The 23,268-nt window shown below is 44.4% G+C and overlaps 1 protein-coding gene and 2 long non-coding RNA genes across 4 annotated transcripts; 1 reads left to right on the forward strand and 2 right to left on the reverse strand.

Annotated features, from left to right (window-relative positions):
* Positions 1-15,566: 15,566 nt before the first annotated feature.
* LOC139435646 (uncharacterized) lies at positions 15,567-16,612 on the reverse strand. Its single transcript, XR_011644864.1, has 3 exons — positions 16,531-16,612; positions 16,089-16,180; positions 15,567-15,707 (listed from the first exon to the last, which is right to left on the reverse strand). It is a non-coding gene; the product is annotated as an uncharacterized lncRNA (long non-coding RNA).
* Positions 16,613-17,249: 637 nt separating this feature from the next.
* Positions 17,250-18,014, forward strand: LOC117462131 (uncharacterized). Its single transcript, XM_034104214.1, has one exon. It carries the CDS (start codon positions 17,250-17,252, stop codon positions 18,012-18,014), a length of 765 nt encoding a protein of 254 aa, XP_033960105.1.
* A 1,085-nt stretch (positions 18,015-19,099) lies between these two features.
* LOC139435678 (uncharacterized) lies at positions 19,100-19,970 on the reverse strand. Of its 2 annotated transcripts, none has more exons than XR_011644888.1 (3): positions 19,807-19,970; positions 19,320-19,437; positions 19,100-19,246 (listed from the first exon to the last, which is right to left on the reverse strand). It is a non-coding gene; the product is annotated as an uncharacterized lncRNA (long non-coding RNA). The 2 variants fall into 2 exon arrangements; XR_011644887.1 differs by having other exon boundaries at positions 19,100-19,260; positions 19,292-19,437.
* Between the last annotated feature and the right edge of the window lie 3,298 nt (positions 19,971-23,268).

Here is a 23,268-nt window from a genome sequence, read left to right on the forward strand (position 1 = left end):
GGTTTGTCTCTAGAGTCTAACTGCCATGAGAAAATCCGTCACTAGATGTCGCTCATTGTACCAATACGGTTTATATAATACACAACATATTATTATTATAGTAAAAGGGCTCGCTTTGGCAAAAACCTGATCCATACATTACATTACATTGCATTTAGCTGACGCTTTTATCCAAAGCGACTTACAATAAGTGCGTTCGACCAACAAAATACAAACTTGAAGAAAACAGAATCATATAAGTACATCAGGTTTCATAGAGCAGAAACATTTCAAGTGCTACTCAACTGGCTTTAGGTAAGCCAGTCCTTTATTAGTATATAAGTGCTTTGTTAATCGTTCCATCGCTCGAAGTGGAGTCGAAAGAGATGAGTTTTCAGTCTGCGCCGGAAGGTGTGTAAGCTTTCTGCTGTCCTGATGTCAATGGGGAGCTCATTCCACCATTTTGGAGCCAGGATAGCAAACCCACGTGTTTTTGCTGATGGGAACTTGGGTCCCCTTCGCAGCGAGGGTGCAGCGAGCCGTTTTGTTGATGCAGAGCGGAGTGCACGTGCTGGGGTGTACAGTTTAACCATGTCCTGGATGTAGGAAGGGCCAGATCCATTCGCAGCATGGTACGCAAGTACCATTGTCTTAAACTGGATCCTAGCAGTTACCGGAAGCCAGTGGAGGGAGTGGAGGAGCGGAGTGGTGTGGGAGAATTTAGGACGGTTCAAGACCAGACGAGCCGCTGCATTCTGGATGAGCTGCAGAGGTCGGATGGCACATGCAGATAGACCAGTCAGGAGGGAGTTGCAGTAGTCTAGGCGTGAGATGACGAGAGCCTGGACCAGAACCTGTGTCGCTTTCTGGGTCAGCTGGGGACGTATCCTCCTGATGTTGTAAAGCGTGTATCTGCAGCAGCGGGTTGTAGCAGCGATGTTTGCAGTGACGGACAGGTTGTTATCTAGGATCACGCCCAGATTCCTTGCAGTCTGAGTCGGGGAAACAACAGAGGTGCCGATGTTGATTGTTAGGTCAAGAGTGGGACAATATTTTCCCGGAAGGAAAAGCAGTTCAGTTTTGTCAAGGTTGAGCTTGAGGTGGTGAGCAGACATCCACTGAGAGATGTCAGCTAGACTAGCAGAGATGCGTGCGACGACCTGGGTCTCTGAGCGGGGAAAGGACAGAATTAATTGGGTGTCGTCAGCGTAGCAGTGGTATGAAAAACCATGCGGGCTAATGACAGATCCGAGCAAGTTTGTGTACAAGGAGAAGAGGAGGGGACCAAGAACAGAGCCCTGAGGGACCCCTGTAGTTAATTGACAAGGGTCGGACTCGGACCCTCTCCAAGTTACCCTGTAGGTACGGTCTTTGAGGTATGAGGTGAGGAGGGAAAGTGCAGAGCCTGAAACTCCAAGTTCTTGGAGAGTGCGAAGGAGGATCTGATGGTTCACCGTGTCGAATGCAGCAGACAGGTCCAACAGGATGATGACAGAGGAGAGGGAGGCTGCTTTAGCCGTGTGCAGTTCCTCAGTGACAGCAAGGAGGGCAGTTTCCGTGGAGTGACCTGCCTTGAAACCAGACTGGTGGCGGATCCAGAAGGTTGTTCTGATGGAGATAACAGGAGAGTTGTTTAAAGACAGCGCGTTCAAGTGTTTTTAGACAGGAACGGGAGGAGAGAGACAGGCCTGTAGTTTATAACATCAGACGGGTTGAGAGTGGGTTTCTTTTAGGAGAGGGTTTACTCTTGCCTCCTTGAGACTGTTTGGAAAGTGACCAGAAGTTAGAGAAGTGTTGATGAAATGGGTGAGAAAGGTAGAATATCAGGAGCGATAGTCTGAAGGAGGTTTGAAGGGATAGGGTCCAGAGGACAGGTGGTAGGGCGGGCAGAGGTAATGAGGGTAAGAACCTCACTTGGAGAGATGGGGGAAAAGGAGGTCAGTGTGTGGGTGAAAGGAGGTCTGGTGACCCAGCGGTGAGTAGAGGTGAGTCAGAAAAAGAAGAGCGAATATCATCAACCTTTTTTTCAAAGTGGTTAACAAAGTCACTTGACAGAAGGGAGGAGGGGGAAGGGGCTTTGGGGGGGTCCAAGAGGGTGGAGAAGATGGGAAATAGTTTTTTAGGATTGGAATAGGAAGATTGGATCTTATCTTGAAAGAAAGTGCTTTTTGCCTGAGAGATTGAAGCAGAGAAAGAGGAGAGCCTGATAGGTTAGGAGGTCGTCATGGTGTTTGGATTTCCACCATTTCCACTCTGCTGCCCAAAGGACGATTCTATTAGCACGCAGTGCGTCATTTAGCCAGGAAGCAGGAGGGGACTGACGAGCCTGCCGAGATGTGAGAGGACAGAGAGAGTCCAGAGAGGATGAGAGAGTAGAGAGGAGAGTTTCTGCAGCAGAGTTTGGAGGTAGGAGTTGGAACGAGTCAGAGGAAGGGAGGGCTGAGAGCACCGATGAGGCAAAGGTAGAGGGAACGAAGGTTACGGCGGACAGGTGCAGGATGAGAAGAGATTAGTTTGTTATGTTTGGAAAGGGGTAGAGAGAATGAAATGAAGAAGTGATCGGAGGTGTGGAGCGGGTTTACAGAGAGGTTAGAAGTAGTGCAGTTCCTTGAGAATATGAGATCAAGGACATTGCCAGCTATATGAGTTGGTGGGGACGGAGACAGTGAGAAAGCAAAGGCGGTTAACAGAGATGTTAGTTCGTCTATCTTCCCGGTCTGGAGGTTGAAGTCTCCGAGAAGTACAGCGGGAGGGCCAGTTTCAGGGATGTGAGAGGAGATGATCTAATTCCTCCAAGAAGTCCCCCAAGGCGCCTGGTGGACGGTAGAGAACAACAATGGTTAATTGTATAGGATGGGTTACTGTGACGGCATGGAATTCAAAGGTGGAAGGAGCGAAGTTAGGTAGCTTGAAGAGGGAAAAGCTCCATTTGGGAGAGAGCAGGAGACCAGTGCCACCTCGTCTGCCAGTGGGTCTGGGTGTATGGGAGAAGGAATATGCTGTGGAGAGAGCTGCTGGGGTGGATGTGTTGGATGGAGTAATCCACGTCTCAGTGAGAGCAAGGAAATCCAGAGACTGCAGGGAAGCGTAGCCAGAGATGAAGTCAGCCTTAGGAACAGCTGACTGGCAGTTCCACAGGCCGCCTGAAACTAGATGTTGGATCTCAGTGGAGCATGTGGGATAGACGAGAGCAGGCCGGTTATATCGATTACGAGATACACGGGGCCAGTGATAATTGCGAGAAGACACATAAACAGGAATGGAGAAAATATAGCATGAGGGGCTAAACAACCATATAAAATAAAACACCAGCGACACTTAGCTCAATCAAAGTAGGATTTGCCTCCTCTTTGCCTCCCTCGTGACTCCAGCAGGACTCCTTTGTCTTTGTCAGTCTTACTCCCGCACGTCTGTCTGACGTTGAAGCTGACGCTCCAGGAAAGTGCTACCTAAAATGGACACCTGATTGCTGAGTTCTAACCCTTTAATTAGTTAACTCAAAAGGAAATCTAGACTGGCTCCCTCCTGAGTTGTTATTGTCTTTTCAGTGGCCCAATGGTTTTACAATTACATTAAACCCCAAGTTATAAAGTTATGAGTTTAACCCTTAATACAGTTACACCTACTCAATAAAGCTCTTAGTATTCTACAAATGTTTAAATCAAAGTTAACCCTAGCAGTCAGTTAGTTCAGTTTTAAGGTTTCAGTCAAATTACCTGTCCCAAGTTTCTGCCTCACAGATACTGTAGCGGTTTTGAGATTTAAAATCCCAATTTCAGTCAAATCAACTACAGAGCATTGATACAGAGTACACACACTGAAACAGAGAAAGGTCTAAAACAGAATGTTACTCACACAATTCTAGAAGTTACCAGTTGTTATCCTGTCAAAATCGAGTTGCACACTGGCAGGTCAGTGATCAGGATGAGATTTAAATACAGTTTCTGGGGGGGGAAGTGGCCGCAGATCAGAGCTGATGGGCCTCAATCGAGACTGGCTCCCTCTTGAGTTCACTGCAAAAACTCAAAATCTTACTAAGTATATTTGTCTAATTTCAAGTCAGAATACATCTTTACACTTGATATAAGACATACTAACTTAAGTAGTAACAATGCAGTGAGATATAATGTCTTGTTTTTAGACATTGCATCTTAAGTGTCTTGTTAAGTCAAATACTCTTGAAAATATCTTATTTTGAGTTGTATCTCAGGTGAAACAAGTTTTTTTGACATGTCACAAGACTTGCTGATATATATAAGCTCCTGTGGTGTTTGTAAAAGATGGATTATCTTGTTTCAAGAAATAACCATTACTTGTATTTAGAAAACACATTTTTATTGGAAAAACTCACATCAGAAAACAGTGCATCAGTCACATCAGAATACAGGGCTAATACAATGTGGAACAGTGTCATTTATTGGCAATCTTCACAAACTCACATTGTATGAAGGGAGTGATGCGCAATGATATCTGTCAGATCATATTTAATTGGAATGTACTTGGTGTTGTTGTAGGTCAAATAGTAATGTGCTGTATAATCAATAAGTTGTTCAGAATCTACCAAAAAATTGGCTTGAGCAAGGGAGGGAACTTCCACCTCATAATCTAAATAATGATCATTCCATTCAACTGTAGAGAGAGGCTGGCATTCAAAACAGTACATTGACGTATTTACAATATAAATGTTTTCACAAGTCCAAACTCTGGAATGTTATTGTTGACATTATAAATAACCAAAGTCTTTCCACATGTATACTTATTTCCATATTGCATAATCCACGGTACTGAAACAATACATTCAACTTGCTCTATTCCAAAGAAGTCTTTAATTTTTCCTTCAACATAGTTAACATTTTTCAACTCAGAGACTGGGCCCATTTCAATTCACCTGAAATAATTGGATGTTTCTCATGAACATTCAGGCTACATTCGTATAGTTGGTTGTGCTTCACAAGGGATTTACAAATATTCTTAAAACTACTTTTCAAAGCCCACTGCTTGAAAAAAACAATGCTTTGACTCAAAGCGCATACACATATGCCTCACTGTAGGGCCGAGTGCTTTTATCTGGGAGGGGAGATGCAGAAGGTAATGCTGCTTAGGTATGATATTTACATCTGGAAAAAGTTGTTTGAAATGTTTTAGGTGTTTCTCTATTAGAGCTTTAGCCTTGAGAGAGTTGAAAGAGCAATAATAGGTGAAAACAGAATTTTGACAATCTCTAATAACTCAAGCAGCATTTTTGTGTATTCATTTTCTCCAACTGTGTCAATGAGAAATGGCAGGATCTTTAACAAGATCAGCATCTGCCCAGCAGACTGTTTCAGTTTATTGTCATTTGATGACAGCGTATTTACAGATATGGGGCATGGCTTATCCCTTGCATCCACAGGAGAATAAGGGAAACCAATTATTGCACTATTAAATGTGTCTAAATCCATAAGACCTGAAAGTACAAGATGCTTTAAAGCACATTTGATTTCATATGGAGCAACACCTTCGAGAATGACATGCATAATGTCTTGTGGCATTTGATTGATTAAATCAAAATGAGGAGATTCTGTAACTTTGCTTCTCCTGTTTATACCATATGTTGTTTTAAGATTTTCTTTGAGAAAGTCAGTGCTTGCCTTTTCAATGTCAGCACATTGCCTGATATGACTTGCCATGGTCCTTTTAACAAACAGCTCTTCATTAAATTGTCCCTGCATGTCTTCAAAGTTGCATTCACAGTGCCTGCATTTACTGTAGGCAAACCCCACGCCTTCTTTAAATCCAGCCACTTCGTGTTGAGCTGGAGTGTCGCCATACACAGCCATAAGCGCCCCATAAACTGTCATCGGACCATTTGCAGTGACAACCTCAACACCATTATACAGCTCAATAAGGTCTTGATGAATTCTCTCAAATATCTTATCTATACCACAACCTGAAAGGTCCTTGGTTTTAACCATAGCAAGCAGGCGAATGGCAGAAAGTCTTGATCTATATTTAGGGTGTATATTACCTAAGGTGTAATAAATCATTAACAACTTGTTTTTGGTCGCCCGAGATCCAAGTGGGTTGCACAATTCAATTTCATCTGTATATAAAATTAACTGCAATGCTGTTGGAAATTTCAAAAACAGTGGATGTGACTTAAAAATGTCCCCATCAATTAAGTCATGAACAAAACCATTCTTGCATGGCTTTGGGCCCTTTTCAATCATTGCAAGAATTCTTGGATGCATCAGCAACTGCTCTAAACTTTTTACCAACGAAATATAATAAAAGCCCTGGTTTTTAATGGCAAGTACTCTGGAGTCTCCACTTTTCACATAACATACCGAATGTTTTGTGGTGATAATCTCTGGTTCAACTGGTTTAAGCAGTTCTTTGATTGTCTTATTCTGCAAATGTGTTGTAGCAACTTGATTGAAAGGGTCAACAAACTGGTCAAATATACCCATTGCGTCACTCCTCAGTTGATCCAGATCTCCCGGATGTCTCTCAATCACATTACTTATTAGATGTTTTAGGTGCTCCAATAATGACGCCTGATATTGCTGTACTCCATTCACCACGTGGTTGACAGCTCTCTGTGGAGTGGAAAAAACAAATCTCAAGAAAATGGAATGGACATGCATTTTAGGTAATGTGCGGAACATGCAACAGTTAGATTTGGGGTAGAATGGGATGTTAAACCTCTTTATAATTATCAATATGGAAATTTACCAAAATCAACCTATTGTTGTAAATCATATATTGTTCCATCTCTGGTTTAGATTTTGAAACGTCAACCACACACTGTAGTATAACATTCCATTCAGCCCATTATTTCCAGCTGCTTCCACATACTTTACTTTTTAGGTAATTCTTTATATTTTAAAAGGCATGCTATGCAGGATGTGTAGTTTGTCGGCAGCCACACACTTTCTATTGGGTGATAAAGAATGATTGAGAAGGATTATTTGGTATTTGTATATGCATTTTTTTTGGTAGAAAATCCTGCATTGAGTGCCTTTTAAGCTTACTTCAGTTACACCTGTTGCTGGCATTGACATGTCATTCATTGTGAGAAAAACTGTTTAAATTACCTGTGTTAGTCGATAGGTTTCTCTAGCTTGTAGAAGAAATGCAGTTGCTTGTTTGAAAAGGTCCATGTTCACATGACCCTCTCGACCTTCTTGAAACCCAACCTGAAACAGATACATATCTCTATTTATCTTAATATGTATAAAACATCTCTATTACAACATGTTGAATATTTACATAGCTAACACTCATTCACTCTTTTTCATTAGCTGTGAAACAAGACTTCTGAGGGAACAATAATTTCATTTTCTAACTTTCTGCAGGTCATCATGAAAATGTTTTAATGGGGGACGAAAGATCGGTTTAAATAATATGATTTATATACACATAGACATGGCCTGAACACACCGAATTATGACATACCATTTGAGGGATGATGGTTGAACCCTCTTGGATCACTGAAGAATGTTCCTGTGTCGCACAGACCATTTCAGCTGCAGAGATATTCGCAGTAGTTTGGTTGTTTGTGCCCATCATTTCACGTGTTTCCGGTTGGCCTTGGAGAGTCAATCCTTCCTCTGCCCATTCGTCTTGAAGAAGATGTGCGTGAGTTCTCTTTATGTGATAGTAATAAGAGTTAAACACCCGGTACTCACTGGCACAACCATCAATGCCACATACCACACGAAAGTCAGGGCTGCGACTGTGCATAGAATTAATGTGACCTAAAGTTTTTTCAGAGTCAATGCTACAAAAATATAGCATATGAAACAACGCCAAATCATCCTGGGAGAGCAGGTTTCAGAGTCCACACAGGTAACTGGAAGAGGATCAGATTCTGTTGGAGAAGATAGATACAAACTGTCAATATCCTGAGGAAGTAACTTTAAACATTTTTTTAGTTTAGGCCTAATACACTGTATGTTACATGAAGAACTATTTATTAGATCAGATTGAATAATATTCTTAACAAAAGCAAAGTAAAACACGGTTTTTTAAATTGTACAACTGTTAAATCTTTTAAATAGCTTGGTATATATATATATTAGTGCTGTCAATTATCGCGTTAACGGCGGTAATTAATTTTTTGAATTAATTGCGTTAAAATATTTAACGCATTTAACGCATGTGCAGAATGGCCCGCCCCATACGTGCAGAGTTGGGTGTAACGCGTTACTGTAATAATATTACTTTGTCGGTAACGGAGTAGTGTAACGCGCTACTTTTATAATCCAGTAATCACACTACAGTTACTAACATTGCCCCGGCACGCGTTACTTCGTTACTTTCTAAAATCAGTCATAATCAAACCTCAACAAACACCTGCAAAGAACACATGCTAGGTGACGCACATAGCTGTTGTTTATTTATATCACACACACACACACACACACACACACACACACACACACACACACACACACACACACACACACACACACACACACACACACACACACACACACACACACACACACACACACACACACACACACACACACACACACACACACACACACACACACACACACACACACACACACACACACGTAGTTCTTCTTCTCTGTTTTCCGGTTGTTGCTTGTTTTGAATGACGAATACACACTACCGCTGCCTGCTGGTAAGGAGAGTTATTGCCACTCACGCATGCGCAGTTCGTACGTGCTCGGCTGAAGTCTGGCTCCAGTGCAACACATGGCCAACACGCAGGAGAAAACGCTGACGCAACAGCTTGAGCAGAGATAGACTGCGCAAAATATACAGATAGCAGGAGACAGAGGACAGCCACGGTCAGATAGCAGGAGACAGAGGACAGCCACGGTCAGATAGCAGGAGACAGAGGACAGCCATGGTCAGATAGGAAAACATTCAGGAGCTATCTGGATCATTCTTATGCGACAATGGAAACTGAACTAAAGAGAACATTTGAAACTTTAGCAGTCTGCGTGATCTGCCTGTAGGGAGGGGCGGGCCGGCCCTGCGAGTAAAGTAACGAGTAAAGTAACGAATTACTTTATGTAGATAGTAACGAAGTAGTGTAATATATTACTTTTTTTTTTTTTAAAGTAATATGTTGTAGCGCCAGGAAAAGGGAGTCGGAGGCGGTGTATTCAGAACGGAGTTCCACTCTTTATTATCCATTAAATATATAGAGGTCAACACATCGTCTGCTCTGCTTAACGAGCTAGCAGGAATGGAGGCTAACTCTCCAGGTGTTCCCACTAAAGGGTCCGTGTGGCAACACAATAAGAGAGGTGAATTATGTCCCATAACGTGTCACCACACAAGCCCCCCCAGAATTCACGTGTAAACAAAATCCTTATGGCGGGGAGGAACAATCCGCCTGCCCCCACGAGACCTGCGCACCGGAGTCGGTACAGCGACCTCCGCCCGTGCGGCCCCTGACAGAGGAGGGACCGGAACAACAGGTCCACACTCCCTGACAGGAATCAAAGCCGGGGGTCGGCCCCGTCTCGGCGGCCGAGCCAGCACCACCGGCCGGTCCACGTCCAAGTGAGCAGCCTTCACCCGGTCAACCGAGACGTGCTCAGCCTTACCGCCCATGTCGACCACCAGGTGTTTTTCACCGTGTTCCAAAACCCGGAAAGGTCCGTCGTAAGGGGGCTGCAGGGGGCCTCTGTGTGCGTCGTGATGGATGAAGACGTGCCCAGCTGAGCGTAGCTCCGCGGGAACTTGAGACCCTGGCGCACCGTGCTGAGTAGTCGGGACTGGAGCGAAAGCCTCCGCCGCGTCACGCAGAAAAACTCGCTGGGCCGTGGCAGACCAGGGAGCTGATGCATTTGGGAGGAAATCCCCCGGAACTCTCAGCGGCTGACCGTAGACCATCTCCGCTGTAGAACACTGCAGATCTTCCTTAGGTGCGGTCCTCAGGCCCAGCATCACCCAGGGCAGCTTGTCGACCCAGTTACCGTCCGTAAGGCCGGCCTTGAGGGACGCCTTCATGGAGCGATGAAAGCGCTCGCAGAGGCCGTTAGCCTGAGGGTGGTAAGCGGTAGTCCTGTGCAGCTTGACCCCCAAACCGCCTGCCACAGCGTTCCAGAGTGAACTGAGAGCCCCTGTCTGAGGAAATGTCTGACGGGGTGCCAAAACGACAAACCCACGTTGCAATGAAGGCCCGGGCAACGTCTGCGGCTGATGTCGAAGCGAGCGGAACTGCCTCCGGCCAACGGGTCGTTCTGTCCACCATGGTGAGGAGGTAGGAAAACCCCTGAGAGGAAGGCAACGGACCCACCAGGTCAATGTTGACATGATCAAACCTCCTCTCAGGCACCAGGAAACGCTCCAACGGGGCCTTCGTGTGGCGGTGCACCTTAGCGCGTTGACAAGCCACGCACTCCCTGGCCCAAGTCCTCACATCCTTTTTCAGCCCATGCCAGACGAACTTCGCGGCCACCAAGCGCACCGAAGGTTTAACGCCAGGGTGTGATAGGCCGTGCACCGCTTCGAACACAGAGCGCCTCCAGCTGGCAGGGACGACAGGCCGCGCCAGGCCCGTAGAGACGTCACACAGGAGGGTAATGCCCGCGTCGCCGAACACTACGTCCTCCAAGCGCAGCCCCGCGCCCTCCACCTTCAGAGCCTCGACGCCGGGATCTGTGACCTGGTCCGCCGCCATGTGAGTATAGTCCAGGCCCAACTGGACGGCACCGATGACGACTCTGGAGAGGCAATCAGCAACCAGGTTCGACTTGCCAGCCACGTGCTTAATGTCCGTAGTGAACTCTGATATGTAGGACAGCTGCCGCTGCTGACGTGCCGACCAAGGCTCCGCCACTTTTGACATGGCGAAGGTGAGCGGCTTGTGGTCGACAAACGCCGTAAATTCACGGCCTTCCAGCATGAAACGGAAGTGCCGCACGGCCAAATAAAGTCCAAGGAGCTCTCGGTCAAAGGCGCTGTACCTGCGTTCTCTGGGCGTCAGCTGGCGGCTGAAAAAGGCGAGCGGCTGCCAAGCGCCCTCCACCCACTGCTCGTGCACTGCGCCGACCGCGTAGTCCGACGCGTCCGTGGTAATGGAAATGGGAGCCGTAGATGATGGGTGTGCCAGCAAAGCCGCCTGAGCCAACGCGGTCTTGACCTCAGCAAAAGCGACGTCCGACTCTGCTGTCCAGTCGATCGCCTGGACGGGGGTCTTGCCTTTCAACGCTTCATACAGCGGCCGCATGATGTGTGCGGCCCGGGCGATGAAACGGTGGTAGAAGGTCACCATCCCCAGAAACTCACGGAGCGACCGGGCTGTGAGCGGGCGAGGAAAAGCCGCAACAGCCTCCACCTTCGCTGGCAGAGGTGTCGCACCGCCCTTGGTGACGCGGTGCCCCAGGAAATCAATGTCAGACACCCCGAACTGGCACTTTGCCGGATTGATGATTAATCCGTGTTCGTTGAGCCGTGTGAAAAGGGCTCGGAGGTGGGACAGGTGCTCCTGCACTGAAGCGCTGGCGACGAGTATGTCGTCGAGGTAGACAAACACAAACGGCAGGTCCCGCAGTACCGAATCCATCAGGCGCTGGAACGTCTGAGCGGCATTCTTGAGTCCAAAAGGCATCCGCAGGAACTCAAAAAGTCCAAAAGGTGAAACGCTGTCCTCCGATGCACAAACACATAGGCCTCACGCCGTACGTGCGAATGGGACCGCCGTTAGCCGTCGTCAATCGCGGTCCGTGCCCTCCCCGGGTGACGTCTTCACTCGACGCGGGAACTACGCTCCGTTGAGCGCCCGTGTCACACAGAAACAGGCTCCCCGAAACGCTGTCGCTGACGAAGAGGAGCCTGCACGTGCTGCCGACGCTCAGGGCCACTACCGAGCGCCGGCCCCTCCGTTTCCCGGGGGTTTGTAGCTGCACGGAGCGATGCATCTCTTCGCCCTTGCCCCGAAACGTGCGTGGTAAGAGCACTCTCCGGTGTCTCCACGCCGGCTTGCCACAGCCGTGTCCGGCCCCCGCCATGCTGTCTTGACTGCAGATGGGCCGCTGAGCGTCGCGGCTAACGTCTCTGCACCGGGCTGTTGTGTAGCCAGGAAAAAACGATCCGCTTCCTCAGCCAAGGCACGCGGCTCCGTGACAGGCATGTTGGCCAGCGCCGTCTGGACCCGGGGAGGCAAGTGACGCAGGAAAATCTCCGTGAATAAAATCCGGGGATCTTCCCCCCCTAGCAGATTTAGCATTTTCTCCATTAGCTGAGATGGCTTGCTGTCTCCCAGGCCTTGAATGTCAAGTAACTGGCGGGCCCTCTCCTTAGCAGATAAGCTAAATGTCTTAAGGAGAAGGGCCTTAATCGCCTCATATTTGCCATGATGTGGGGGGGCTGCGATGAATCCCACCAACCTGGACGACGTAGAGCAGCCCAGCGCTGCTACCACATGGTAGTATTTCAGGTCCCCGTCACGGACCTGTCGTCAGGCGAAGTGCGCCTCCACATGTGCGAACCATGCCTCCGCGGCGTGCTCCCAGAATTCCGGCAGCTTTACGAACACATCGCGTTCAGCCATGCTCGTTAATTTTCCGGAAACTTTCTCGGAAACGTCAGGGTCACCAGTGTAGCGCCAGGAAAAGGGAGTCGGAGGCGGTGTATTCAGAACGGAGTTCCACTCTTTATTATCCATTAAATATATAGAGGTCAACACATCGTCTGCTCTGCTTAACGAGCTAGCAGGAATGGAGGCTAACTCTCCAGGTGTTCCCACTAAAGGGTCCGTGTGGCAACACAATAAGAGAGGTGAATTATGTCCCATAACGTGTCACCACAATGTAATATATTACTTTTTTTTAGTAACGACCCCATCTCTGCATACGTGCCACCAGTGGCAGCGCCAGGGTATGACTGGGGTAGGCTACACCCATACCAAGATGTTAAAGTAAGCAAAATAAAGTCTGCCAACTCGCGCGGAGTAAATTGCACAGACAGCAGTTAGTAAGATTGATTTCAGTAGCCACGGTTTTGAAAACTTTTGTCACGTAGTGATCGTCTTCTCAATAGAACATCTTTGATAACGGCGTGGTGGTGTTGTTGCAGGAAGTCCCGACGGAGAATACTCTTGCTGTAGTACAGGGCAGAGCCATATAATAGTAATAATATGGCTCTGGTACAGGGGTGCACATAACTGGTACGCAGGTTATGTGCGTCATCTGAAATGCGTTACGGCCCTTGTGTCACAAAGCGCATTTGCGTACCGACGTACTTGTGAAGCTTTTCCAGAAGGCGGTTAGATCACCGGATGACAGAGTCGGTCTCCGTGTGCACAAACAGGGCTGCTGTTAACGTCGGTCTGTACAACGGAACTGTGCCAAAACTACGCCAACCGGCTGCGGAGGGAGACTCCCCCCATCACTGGAGAACTGCGCTAAAACAGCTGATCACAACGTTCACACTCTGTGGTCACGAAGTACTCCACTAGCCCCCCCCCCCCCCCTCTGTCGACTTTCCTGAAGTACTCCCCCGTTGATAGAAATCAACACGTAATGAATTAAGACCCCACGGTTTGATGATTGATAGAATGGTGATTAATCATGATTAATTAATTTTTAAGCTGTGATTAATCTGATTAAAATTTGTAATCGTTTGACAGCCCTAATATATATATATATATGTGTGTGTGTGTGTGTGTGTGTGTGTGTGTGTGTGTGTGTGTGTGTGTGTGTGTGTGTGTGTGTGTGTGTGTGTGTGTGTGTGTGTGTGTGTGTGTGTGTGTGTGTGGTACAAAACAGTGGAAGGCTATTAAGGGAGTTAAAGTATGTAAGTAGGCTATATTGCTGCGGAAAAAATAAATGAAAAGGGATCCTTATCACGGTATAACATAAAACATATAATGTTTAAGTTATAAGCTAAGATAAGATCTGATATACTTTATTGATCCCAAATGTTGACTTTTTTGCAGCAAAACAAGGCATTGTAAATTATTTGAAATGAAAAGCAGTAGAACATTAACATTTATTCTATATACATACATCTTAAATCATAAAGGTGATAGGCTACTGATCATCAAGCAATATGTCTCTGTAGGTTATTGCTCATTGTGTAGGGAAATCACTTAACATTACAATTTAGGGCATACCAAAATACGCATGAATAAAAAAAAAAAAAGGTACATTTGAATCTTTACCGAAATTGAAGTTTCCTGCAGTAATCCGGTTGTCTCGATTGTTCAGTCCACACCTATGGTCCACACATGAGGCTCCGTCCAGTTCCGGTCACGTCAAGGCGGGCTCATCAAAGAAAGAACACGCGGGTATTTTTTTCTTCTTCGGCTGCTTCCTGAGGCATTACTGCCACCTTCCGGCGTTATTCTCCCTCTGTAGTGTGTGGACCGTTATGGCGCATTTCCACTGCAACAGGGTAGCCCCGTTTAAGCGTCCCTAAGCGTCCTCGCTCAGGCCTCGGGCTGCCTCGCTCATAGATATATATAAACACTAGATGACTCACCCGCGCTGCTGGCCAATGGAGACCGACGTTGCCACTTGGCCGCCATCTTGCTACAGGCAGTGCTCTCATTCATAACATTATGGTTTACTATTTAAATAACCATAGCTTGTTCAATTTTCAACCAATTTTCAAACGGTTTGGTTTTTTATAAACATCAAAGATGTAGTTATGATACTGCATACTTATAATCATGGACTTTCATATGAAAATAACATTAATCAGATAAAGCAATAGCTACACACACACACAAGGTATTTATATTAAATATTTGCCGGTGTATATATTTCCATTTATTTTATTATATTGTTAATATTTAAAATAAATTATAAAATTAAAATACATTTATATTTTATATATAAAATCGTTCTCATGTTACCACTCTGTAAGCCAAGAGTTGTTAATTTAGCAATGCCTTAGCTTTAAGAACAGGGACACAACTAATGACAATAGCATATGTTGGTATATTATTTAGATATTCACACCTTTATCAGAAGAACCAAACCAACATAAAATGTGCTCACAGACAGGCCAGTTCTGTCTAATTTATCACAATTATTTTTGACATGAGATCTTCATATCATCCTAGTTTTGTATTTAGTTTCTAGATTTGTAAACAAATCCAGAACCTTTGAAATATGTTATTGAAAAAAAGACCAAGAATAATATAAACTGTACCATGTGTCCTTTTGTGTCCTTCTGTAGTCCATTTGTGGTTTGTCTTGTCTCACCCCGGCTGATATATCACAAAATCCACTGTTTAAATTGTTCCCTATATTGCCCCTATGCAATATAGGGAACAATTTAAACATAAACTATCCTATGTGTTATGAAAGGCGGCCCCCCAAAATAAATGTATTATTATTATTAAGAAGAACAACTTGGTGTGGTGTAGAGGGGATGTAGGAAGCAGGAGCAGGTGGGGAGAGATGGGACTTCAAGGTTATTTGTTTTAAATGTGTCTTGGAGATAAGGACCAGCTGCACACAATAAAATACAGTATAACACAAAACCAAAAAGACACACGGTGACACATGGCACACCAACAATCAATCATCGTCCAGCCTCAGCTTTGGTATTCTTTCACAACCATGTTATGGGTTTATTAGACTGAGCAAACATAAACATATGGGGAACATAGTGCTGCGTCTCCTGTCCGGTCAAATTCCTCACTCCTGAAGTGCTCACTGCATAGCAGTGTCCTGTCACAGGAAACAAAACCGTCCCTTCTTAGGGCGAGTTCCCACTGCCTCCTCCTCTCTTTGGTTTTGGGAAACCTTAAAAACATGAGAAAGGTAGCTAGATATATAAATTATTGTCAATATGTTCCTCCCTTCTTTCCTTTAACATTAAGGGTAGGACAAAAATACACACCGAAATTATCATATTTTTGGTATGTATTCATTTATGTATAGCCTACTTTAAGAATAAGACAACCACACTAAGAGTAATACAAAAGGTGTCCAATAGAAACATTAAATAATTGTGTAAAGAAATGGTAGCAACATATTCTAAAGAGGCTGGGTCAACAACAATCTTGCAATACTATTATCTCACATAGCCCCACAGATCCTGTGTAGCAAGACTTGTAATGTACATACATCCACTAAGTAATTAACGATTATCCTAATTTTAGTCATAATATTGTCATATCTTACACGTGAAAGGTGATCCCACGGGTTCTTGTTTCCAGACTGCGGTGATTAGAGCATCCGTAGGCTGCACAAAAGTCCGGCATAGTCAGGTACTTCTGTAAACACAAAGCCAGCAAATTCCTGTATCATAATGCAAGATGTTTTTAACAAGCCAAACCACTTGGAAGAAATCATGTGTAACTTAAGTTGTGTTGAAAAGAAAGAGCAGTTCTGCCTCACCAGTGGGAGACACTGGTGTAAAGTTGCTGGGTCAACTTTGTAATACTAGGTCTCACTTATTAGCCAGCTAATAAATACAACCACATACACAAAGAAAAGCTGCAATTTCAACATTTCCAAGGATCCTGTATCATAGCCATGCTAATCATGTTTATAATAAACCAAACCGTTTGTAAATCAGTCAAGATTTCAGTGAGTTAAGAGTATTTTTGTGCAGATCACTCACCTTACAACAGCTACCATAACGCGAATCAGAGTAACTGTTGACTGTAGCAAGATGGCGGCCGGTCAGCTACGCTGGAAAATCTCCCATGAGCCATCTAGTGTTTATATATATCTATGGCCTCGCTGACCGGCCGAGGCCGTGGCGCATTTCCATTACAGTTTAGGACCTGGGGTAGCAACGCAGTGTAGGCGGGGCGATCAGCTTTTTGGGCGGAGCGACGCTGAGTAAAACTGCAGTGGCGTCATCTTCAATGCGACACAACTCACACACTACAATGGAGGATGTGGAAGCGATCGTTTACTTGTTTCTTGGTGTGTGGCTTGTTATCACAGCAAGAAGGAAAGTGATCACAGCAAGCAGGAAAGTGATGTTTCAAAGTAGGCTGCGTATAGCAAGACGAGATGCAGAAGAAGCTGACGAGAGAGTTGTGGAAGTCCTACAACGCTGCAGAGACTACAACAGGACTTACTACTCGGTAAGCTAACGTTCGCTAACTAGCCATGTGTTTAGGCTCACGCTCACAATACGACCAAAGTGTTTCAAATATTTAATTAATTGTAGTTACCACTTTTACGTATTAAAATATGTATGCTTTTGTTTGTGTATTTCAGAAGTTACGTCGCCGCAGACCATGTGTTTGGATGCTCGACCGAGCTACCGAGTGGTGGTCTGTGATTGTTCCATCTTTCACACACACTCAGTGGGTGGAGAACTTCAGGATGTCTGAGGAAACATACACCTACCTGTGCAACAAACTGCGGCCAGCGATGGAGAGACGGGACACAACATTCCGCGTGTGTATACCTCTAAAGAAGAGAGTGGCCATCGCACTGTGGAAGCTTGCTACCGGCTCAGAGTACAGAAGCATTGGACATCTTTTCGGAGTCAGCAACACCACTGTGTGCCGGTGTGTGCGAGACTTCTGTGCTGCTGCAGAGGCGTTGTTAGTACCGGAACTAATTCGTTCACCAGACCGGCAGAAGTTTGCAGAAATGGCTGCCTACACTGAGAACAGGTGGGGGCTCCCTCAGTGCGTAGGTGCTATTGATGGATCACACATACCCATCTTGGCACCACAGGAATACCACTGTGACTATTTCAACCGGAAAGGCTGGCACTCCATCGTCCTTCAAGGAGTTGTAGATGGAAAGGGACATTTCTGGAATGTGTTTGCAGGAATGCCTGGGAGCATGCATGACGCTCGGGTTTTGAGGCTGTCCTCATTGTGGGAGTTAGCCAGTCGTGGGAACTACTTTCCACCTTGCACCAGGGACATTGGTGGGGTGAATGCTGGCTATTACATCCTGGGAGACGATGCCTATCCCTTGCAAAGCTGGCTCTTAAAACCCTTCCCAGACACTGGACGGCTGACAGCAGAACATGTCGTATACAACAAGAAAATTTGCAGCGCACGGGTTGTGGTTGAGAACGCATTTGGTAGACTGAAGGGAAGGTGGCGTTGCCTCATGAAAAGAAATGACTGATGTTAAACTTGTGAAATCCATGGTGCTTACATGCTGTGCTCTGCATAACCTCTGCGAGAGTCATGGAGAGGACTATGATGATGGGTGGGATGCAGCACCAGCAGCCGCAGAGCCTGGGGTAGCAGTGTCTCAAGGTGCAGAGGAGGAGGGCACTGACATCAGAGAGGGTTTGATGCGCTACCTGAATACCTAAATATGCATTGTATTGAACATAAACATGTGTTTGTCAAATGTTTTAAACAAATATTATCTGAATTGAATATTTGAAATTCAAGCACCAGTAAGTACTGCCCCATAATAACAGTTGAGGAAATATCAGATCATGAAAAGAAAATCTTTCTAATCAATTAAGCAAATATCAAAGCTAACTATAAACATAAATACTAAAGTGTAAAACACAGCAAAACTATATTCATAAATGCAAGTGTAAAATAGTGTGGACAATTGTAAACATGGATGGAGACTAAAGTATCCACAATATAAAATATAACCTCAATCTTTCTTCTAGACATGTTAAAAGCTTGCTTGAATGGGTTTTGGTTTATTTTGTTCTCTCGTCTTTGAAATATAAGGAATGTGTTGTTTGAGTCTAGTAGAACGAGGGTATTACAATTGAGCAATTTCTACATGTATTATGTATTTATCATGTATTCTTAATACTATTACAAAATAAACATGTAATAATGTTTTAGAGGAGGACCTCAAGCTAGCAAACTCAATTTCTTGCTTTAAATCTCTTAAAACTAAGGGGCTTTTTCCTAACTGATGGCATTTGTTATTCCTTTATAAATTCATGTATGTTTATATCTTCTCTAAATAAAGATTATGTGAATCTGATTTTTTTTCTGTTGGGTGCCATTCATTATCAACAAGAGATAAGATAAGTCAAAGAAGTACTTTAATGATGGCAGTATACAAAAAAAAAATGGTGTATCAAAAAGGCATGCCAGTAAACAATACAAATTAAAAATTATAAACGGTATTGCAGCCAGCATAACTATACATGGCATTGTACAAATAAAATGAACATTTTAAAGAACATAAATAAACAAGAAAGTACAAATTTAAAAAGTAACTAGAAAAAATATATATAATATGTACAATAACTATTAATGTTATTTTAAGTTGGACGAGGAGGAGACGGGCCACGTCGGCTGCCCAGTCCCCCTAGCACCTCGCCAAGAGTGCGCAGGAAGGCTAGGTTGAAGGTCTCTGTTTGAGCGGCCTCCTCCCTTCTCAAGGCGGCCTCCTCCCTTGCCTCCTCCCTTCAAGGCGACCTCCTCCCTTCTCAAGGCCGCATCCAACTCCCATCTCCGCTCAGCAGACGCTTTGGCCCAGTCCAGGTGCCGTTCCTGCTGGGCCATGTGCTGTTCATGGTGCCGTTCCTGCTGGGCCCGATCCTCTCCTCCTCGTTTCCTCTTGCCTGGGTGACAATAAGATAATAATAATTAGCAATAAGGAAAAAACACAGGACAGGTACAGGTCACACAAGGATATAAGAATAACATGTATAAACAGAACAAGGTGAACTAAAGAAAGTTCTGGCCCTAGATGTTTACAGTGATTGTGAAAGTGAATTACATTATGTCCAGCCTGTTGATAATGAATATAAATATATGTATATGATAGGATGTCACACACAACTGTACTAGCTGCTTACTAGCTAAGACTTTACTTGTAACAGAGCATTTCCACACAGTGGTATAGCTTATTTTAATTACTGACGATGGATGATCCAAGGTTTAAAAAAACAAAACACAATTCCAGTCGTTTTGCCATTTCTATTTCTTACCTAGAACCACACGCTGCGGTGTCGTGATGGCACTCGGTGTTGGTGGTTGAGTCGGGTTAGGGTCTTCGGCTGGGGTCCGTTCTGGATTCAATGACGAAGTGGACGGAACACTGCCATCACCCGTTGTTCGGGAATGTTCCTCCTCACGAGTCCCAATGTAATCATCTAGAACAGCAAAATGACTTGTTAATTCCACAAACTACTGCAGCACAATACTAAATAGCAACAACAACTATAGAAAAGAAAAACTGAACGTAAACAATGGCACATATGGTATTAGCAAACAATAGCTCTAGCTAAGGCAGATAGCCTTAGCTAGCTATGTAGCTCTTCGAGGCTCCATAAAAGCATGGGTTGTCGAACATTAATGTAAGGATAAAATAGACTTCTTTGTTAGAAGTGAGCGTACCTTGCAGGGACTCCAGTAAAGCCGTTGCAGAGTCCAGGCCTCCCTCCCTCCCAACGTTGGCCGGTCTGTGGCCGTAAATCTGGTCCAACAAGTCGAACCACTTCCATTGTTTGCGACCCGCACCACTCGTGTTATTGTTGTCCTTTATTAGGCGATATTCACTTCATGTTTTTAAGTTTTTCCCTACACTGCAGGAAAGTCCTCGAAAATCCGCGTTCGGACATCTGTGCAGAGACATCCTGAAACACTTTTACATTTCTTGTTGTTCCGTCGAGCTACCGCTGGATTTTATCATCCCCAATGAGATGAAGGAACGTCGTCACCTCCTCGGTCGACCACGGTGAGCTTTTCTTAACAAACGTAGAAATGTTTGTAGCTCCTCCGTTTACAAAATGCTGTTTATAAAAATGCTGCAAGCTTGCTTCTAAATATATATGCGACGCTAGGGATGAACTCGCGCGCGATCTTGTGACGATTCTCTCTGACCAATCAGCAGTCGAGAGTGTTGACGTCACAGCCTTGGCCTGGTCTGATAAAAAAGAACCACGATTTTATGGGGCCGGAAAAAAGGGAAAAAGTACCCGCTAGCCGGTACTAGGCTATATGGAAATGCCACCAAAAACTGGCCTGGCCGCTTGAGGACGGTTCAGGACGCTTAAACGGGGCTACCCGCTGCAGTGGAGCTGAACACGAGTCACTTCACGACCCGCCTAAACATTGACTCCCCCTGGTTTGAAGACCTGTTTCATGTAAGTAATCTATATTCGACATTTAATTCATATTTGTTGTTGACATGACATGCGTTTTTAAGTATCCACGTTCAGTGATACATGTTTTATTTTGTGTGTGAAGTTTCCAGCCGCTAGGATAGCAGTGCTAACGTTAGCTGAGGTGAGCTAACTAGCTAGGTCAGCTAACAGCATGGACCAACTTGATGCTGTGGCTGTGTCGATTTTAAGGGGTAATGTATGAAATTAATATTATTTTTATTTTTAAATGTAGTTGATGCACAAAACGGGTCTGTAAGTTAGGCTCTCTCTGCTGTGTGTGTAGTTGTCAGCAATTAGCCTAGTTCTGTTTTAAACAATGAATTATAATGCATGTTAGCTCTTTGCCTGTCATAGCATATTTATACAACTGGTAGTTCATTTCACTTCTCACCTGGGGGGTTTAAAGTTATTGCTGGGGACCCAGTGCACTGTTGAATTTCGTGTAACATTAAATAAACTAAATAATTTGGAAAGCAATATGTCATTAGACATTCAATATGATTTATATTTGAATATGAATTGCTCAACTTGAATATTTGTATGAAAAATTGTATTTTAATCATATAATTTGATTGTGTAATTGATTAACTGCATTGGAAAAATGCATCTGAATGGCACATTCCCAAAAAATAGTTATAAAACTATGGAATAAACTAAGGGTTGTTAACTAGAGCTAGTCAAAATAAATGTATTTTTTTACCACCAGCAGTTACGTCACCTTTTGAATGTATGTGAATGAAATTGCATCATGTATGTTTCTGTATGTGTAAATCTGTTAAAACAAATATCTCAAGTTCATGAATGTATTATAGCTAGGGGTGTAACGGTACACGTACCCGTACCGAAATTATTCGGTACGGGCCCTTCGGTTCGGTACACGTGTGTACCGAAGTGTACCGAACGAATATAACGTTAAACGGAAAAAATTGAGAACGTGAACAACTTCTTGGAAGTAATCTCAGCTGCACCTTAATGTTTATTTTGTATTAATTTGAGTGAATACATTATTCACAGCTTAATAATAATTTAAAAAATATATGTTATGTTTTGTGATAATTTTTTCTGCTGTACCGAAAACGTACCGAACCGAACCGTGACCTAAAAACCGAGGTACGTACCGAACCGAAATGTTTGTGAACCGTTACACCCCTAATTATAGCTGTGAAAGGAGTTGTGTTAAATGTGTGTGTGTTATTCCTTTGTTGTTTTGTTGTCTTAAATTACTACAGCACTAGAAGTCTAATATCATTTCAACATATTTTATAATCCCGCTACATGTCTCCTTGAATTTGTTCACAGCTGCAAACATCAGTGAAGGAACTATGAGCACCCTGTCCCGTGAGGACCTGCGCGATCTTTTCCCCGGCCCAGAAAACTTCTTTCGGAGAAAAGCGGTTTGGCATTCATGTCATGCAGAATTGGATGAGGTCAGTCTTTCAATGACATTGCATAACTAATTCAATTAAATGAGTCTCAATATGAATGGGGAAAATAAGATTTTTATTTTTACCATTACTTTTTTTTATTTTAAAGGAACCTTGCCTAAAAGACTCCGAACCAATGGGAAGTCCTGCTTCTACTAATGAGTCGCCCCTGCCACAGACATCCACTCCTGTGAAAGGATGTCCTCCAGAGTACAAAACCCCTGAAAAGGTTGTGAAGTTATCCTCTCCAGAATATGTGTTGCACACTGACAGTGAACTGAGCAGGTTCCGAAAACAGTTCTTTGAATTGGCGAAGAAAGGTTGTGAGAGCGACTTTCAAATGTCAAAGGACCTCAGATGCCGGCTCATAAGAAACACCATGACAAGTATGATTGCAATCCTGAGGGCAAAGGGGGATAAAGACTCAGACAGATACCCTTCAAAGCCAGAAGTTACAGCTATGGCAAAGAGAATAGTTCAATACTACCCCATGCTGCAGGACAGAGGCAGCAAGAAAACTTTGTGGGTAAGTGTTGAAATGCATCCAGTTGGTTACAATAGATATTTGAATTTCTGCATTTGTAATAGAGCTTTGAAGGCTGTACTCATGTGTCTTGTCCCAGGTCACTGTGTATGCTCAGCTATACAAAAGATTGCAAAATGTGAGATCCCCCCAAAAGACCAGTCCAGATGGGAGACATTCAAAGAAGCGCCGAGTTGGTAAGGGAAGTAACACGGAGGAATCAAGTGGCTCGACAATCATTCTGGATCAGTCCTCGGATGGAAGTAGCATTCCAGGCTCGGGCAGTAAAGAAACAGGTAAGTTCCAGCTTTGGATTTACAAATGTGCCCCTTTGTG

The sequence above is a fragment of the Pseudochaenichthys georgianus genome, chromosome 17, assembly GCF_902827115.2.
Source record: "Pseudochaenichthys georgianus chromosome 17, fPseGeo1.2, whole genome shotgun sequence".
NCBI classification, from domain to species: Eukaryota; Metazoa; Chordata; class Actinopteri; order Perciformes; family Channichthyidae; genus Pseudochaenichthys; species Pseudochaenichthys georgianus.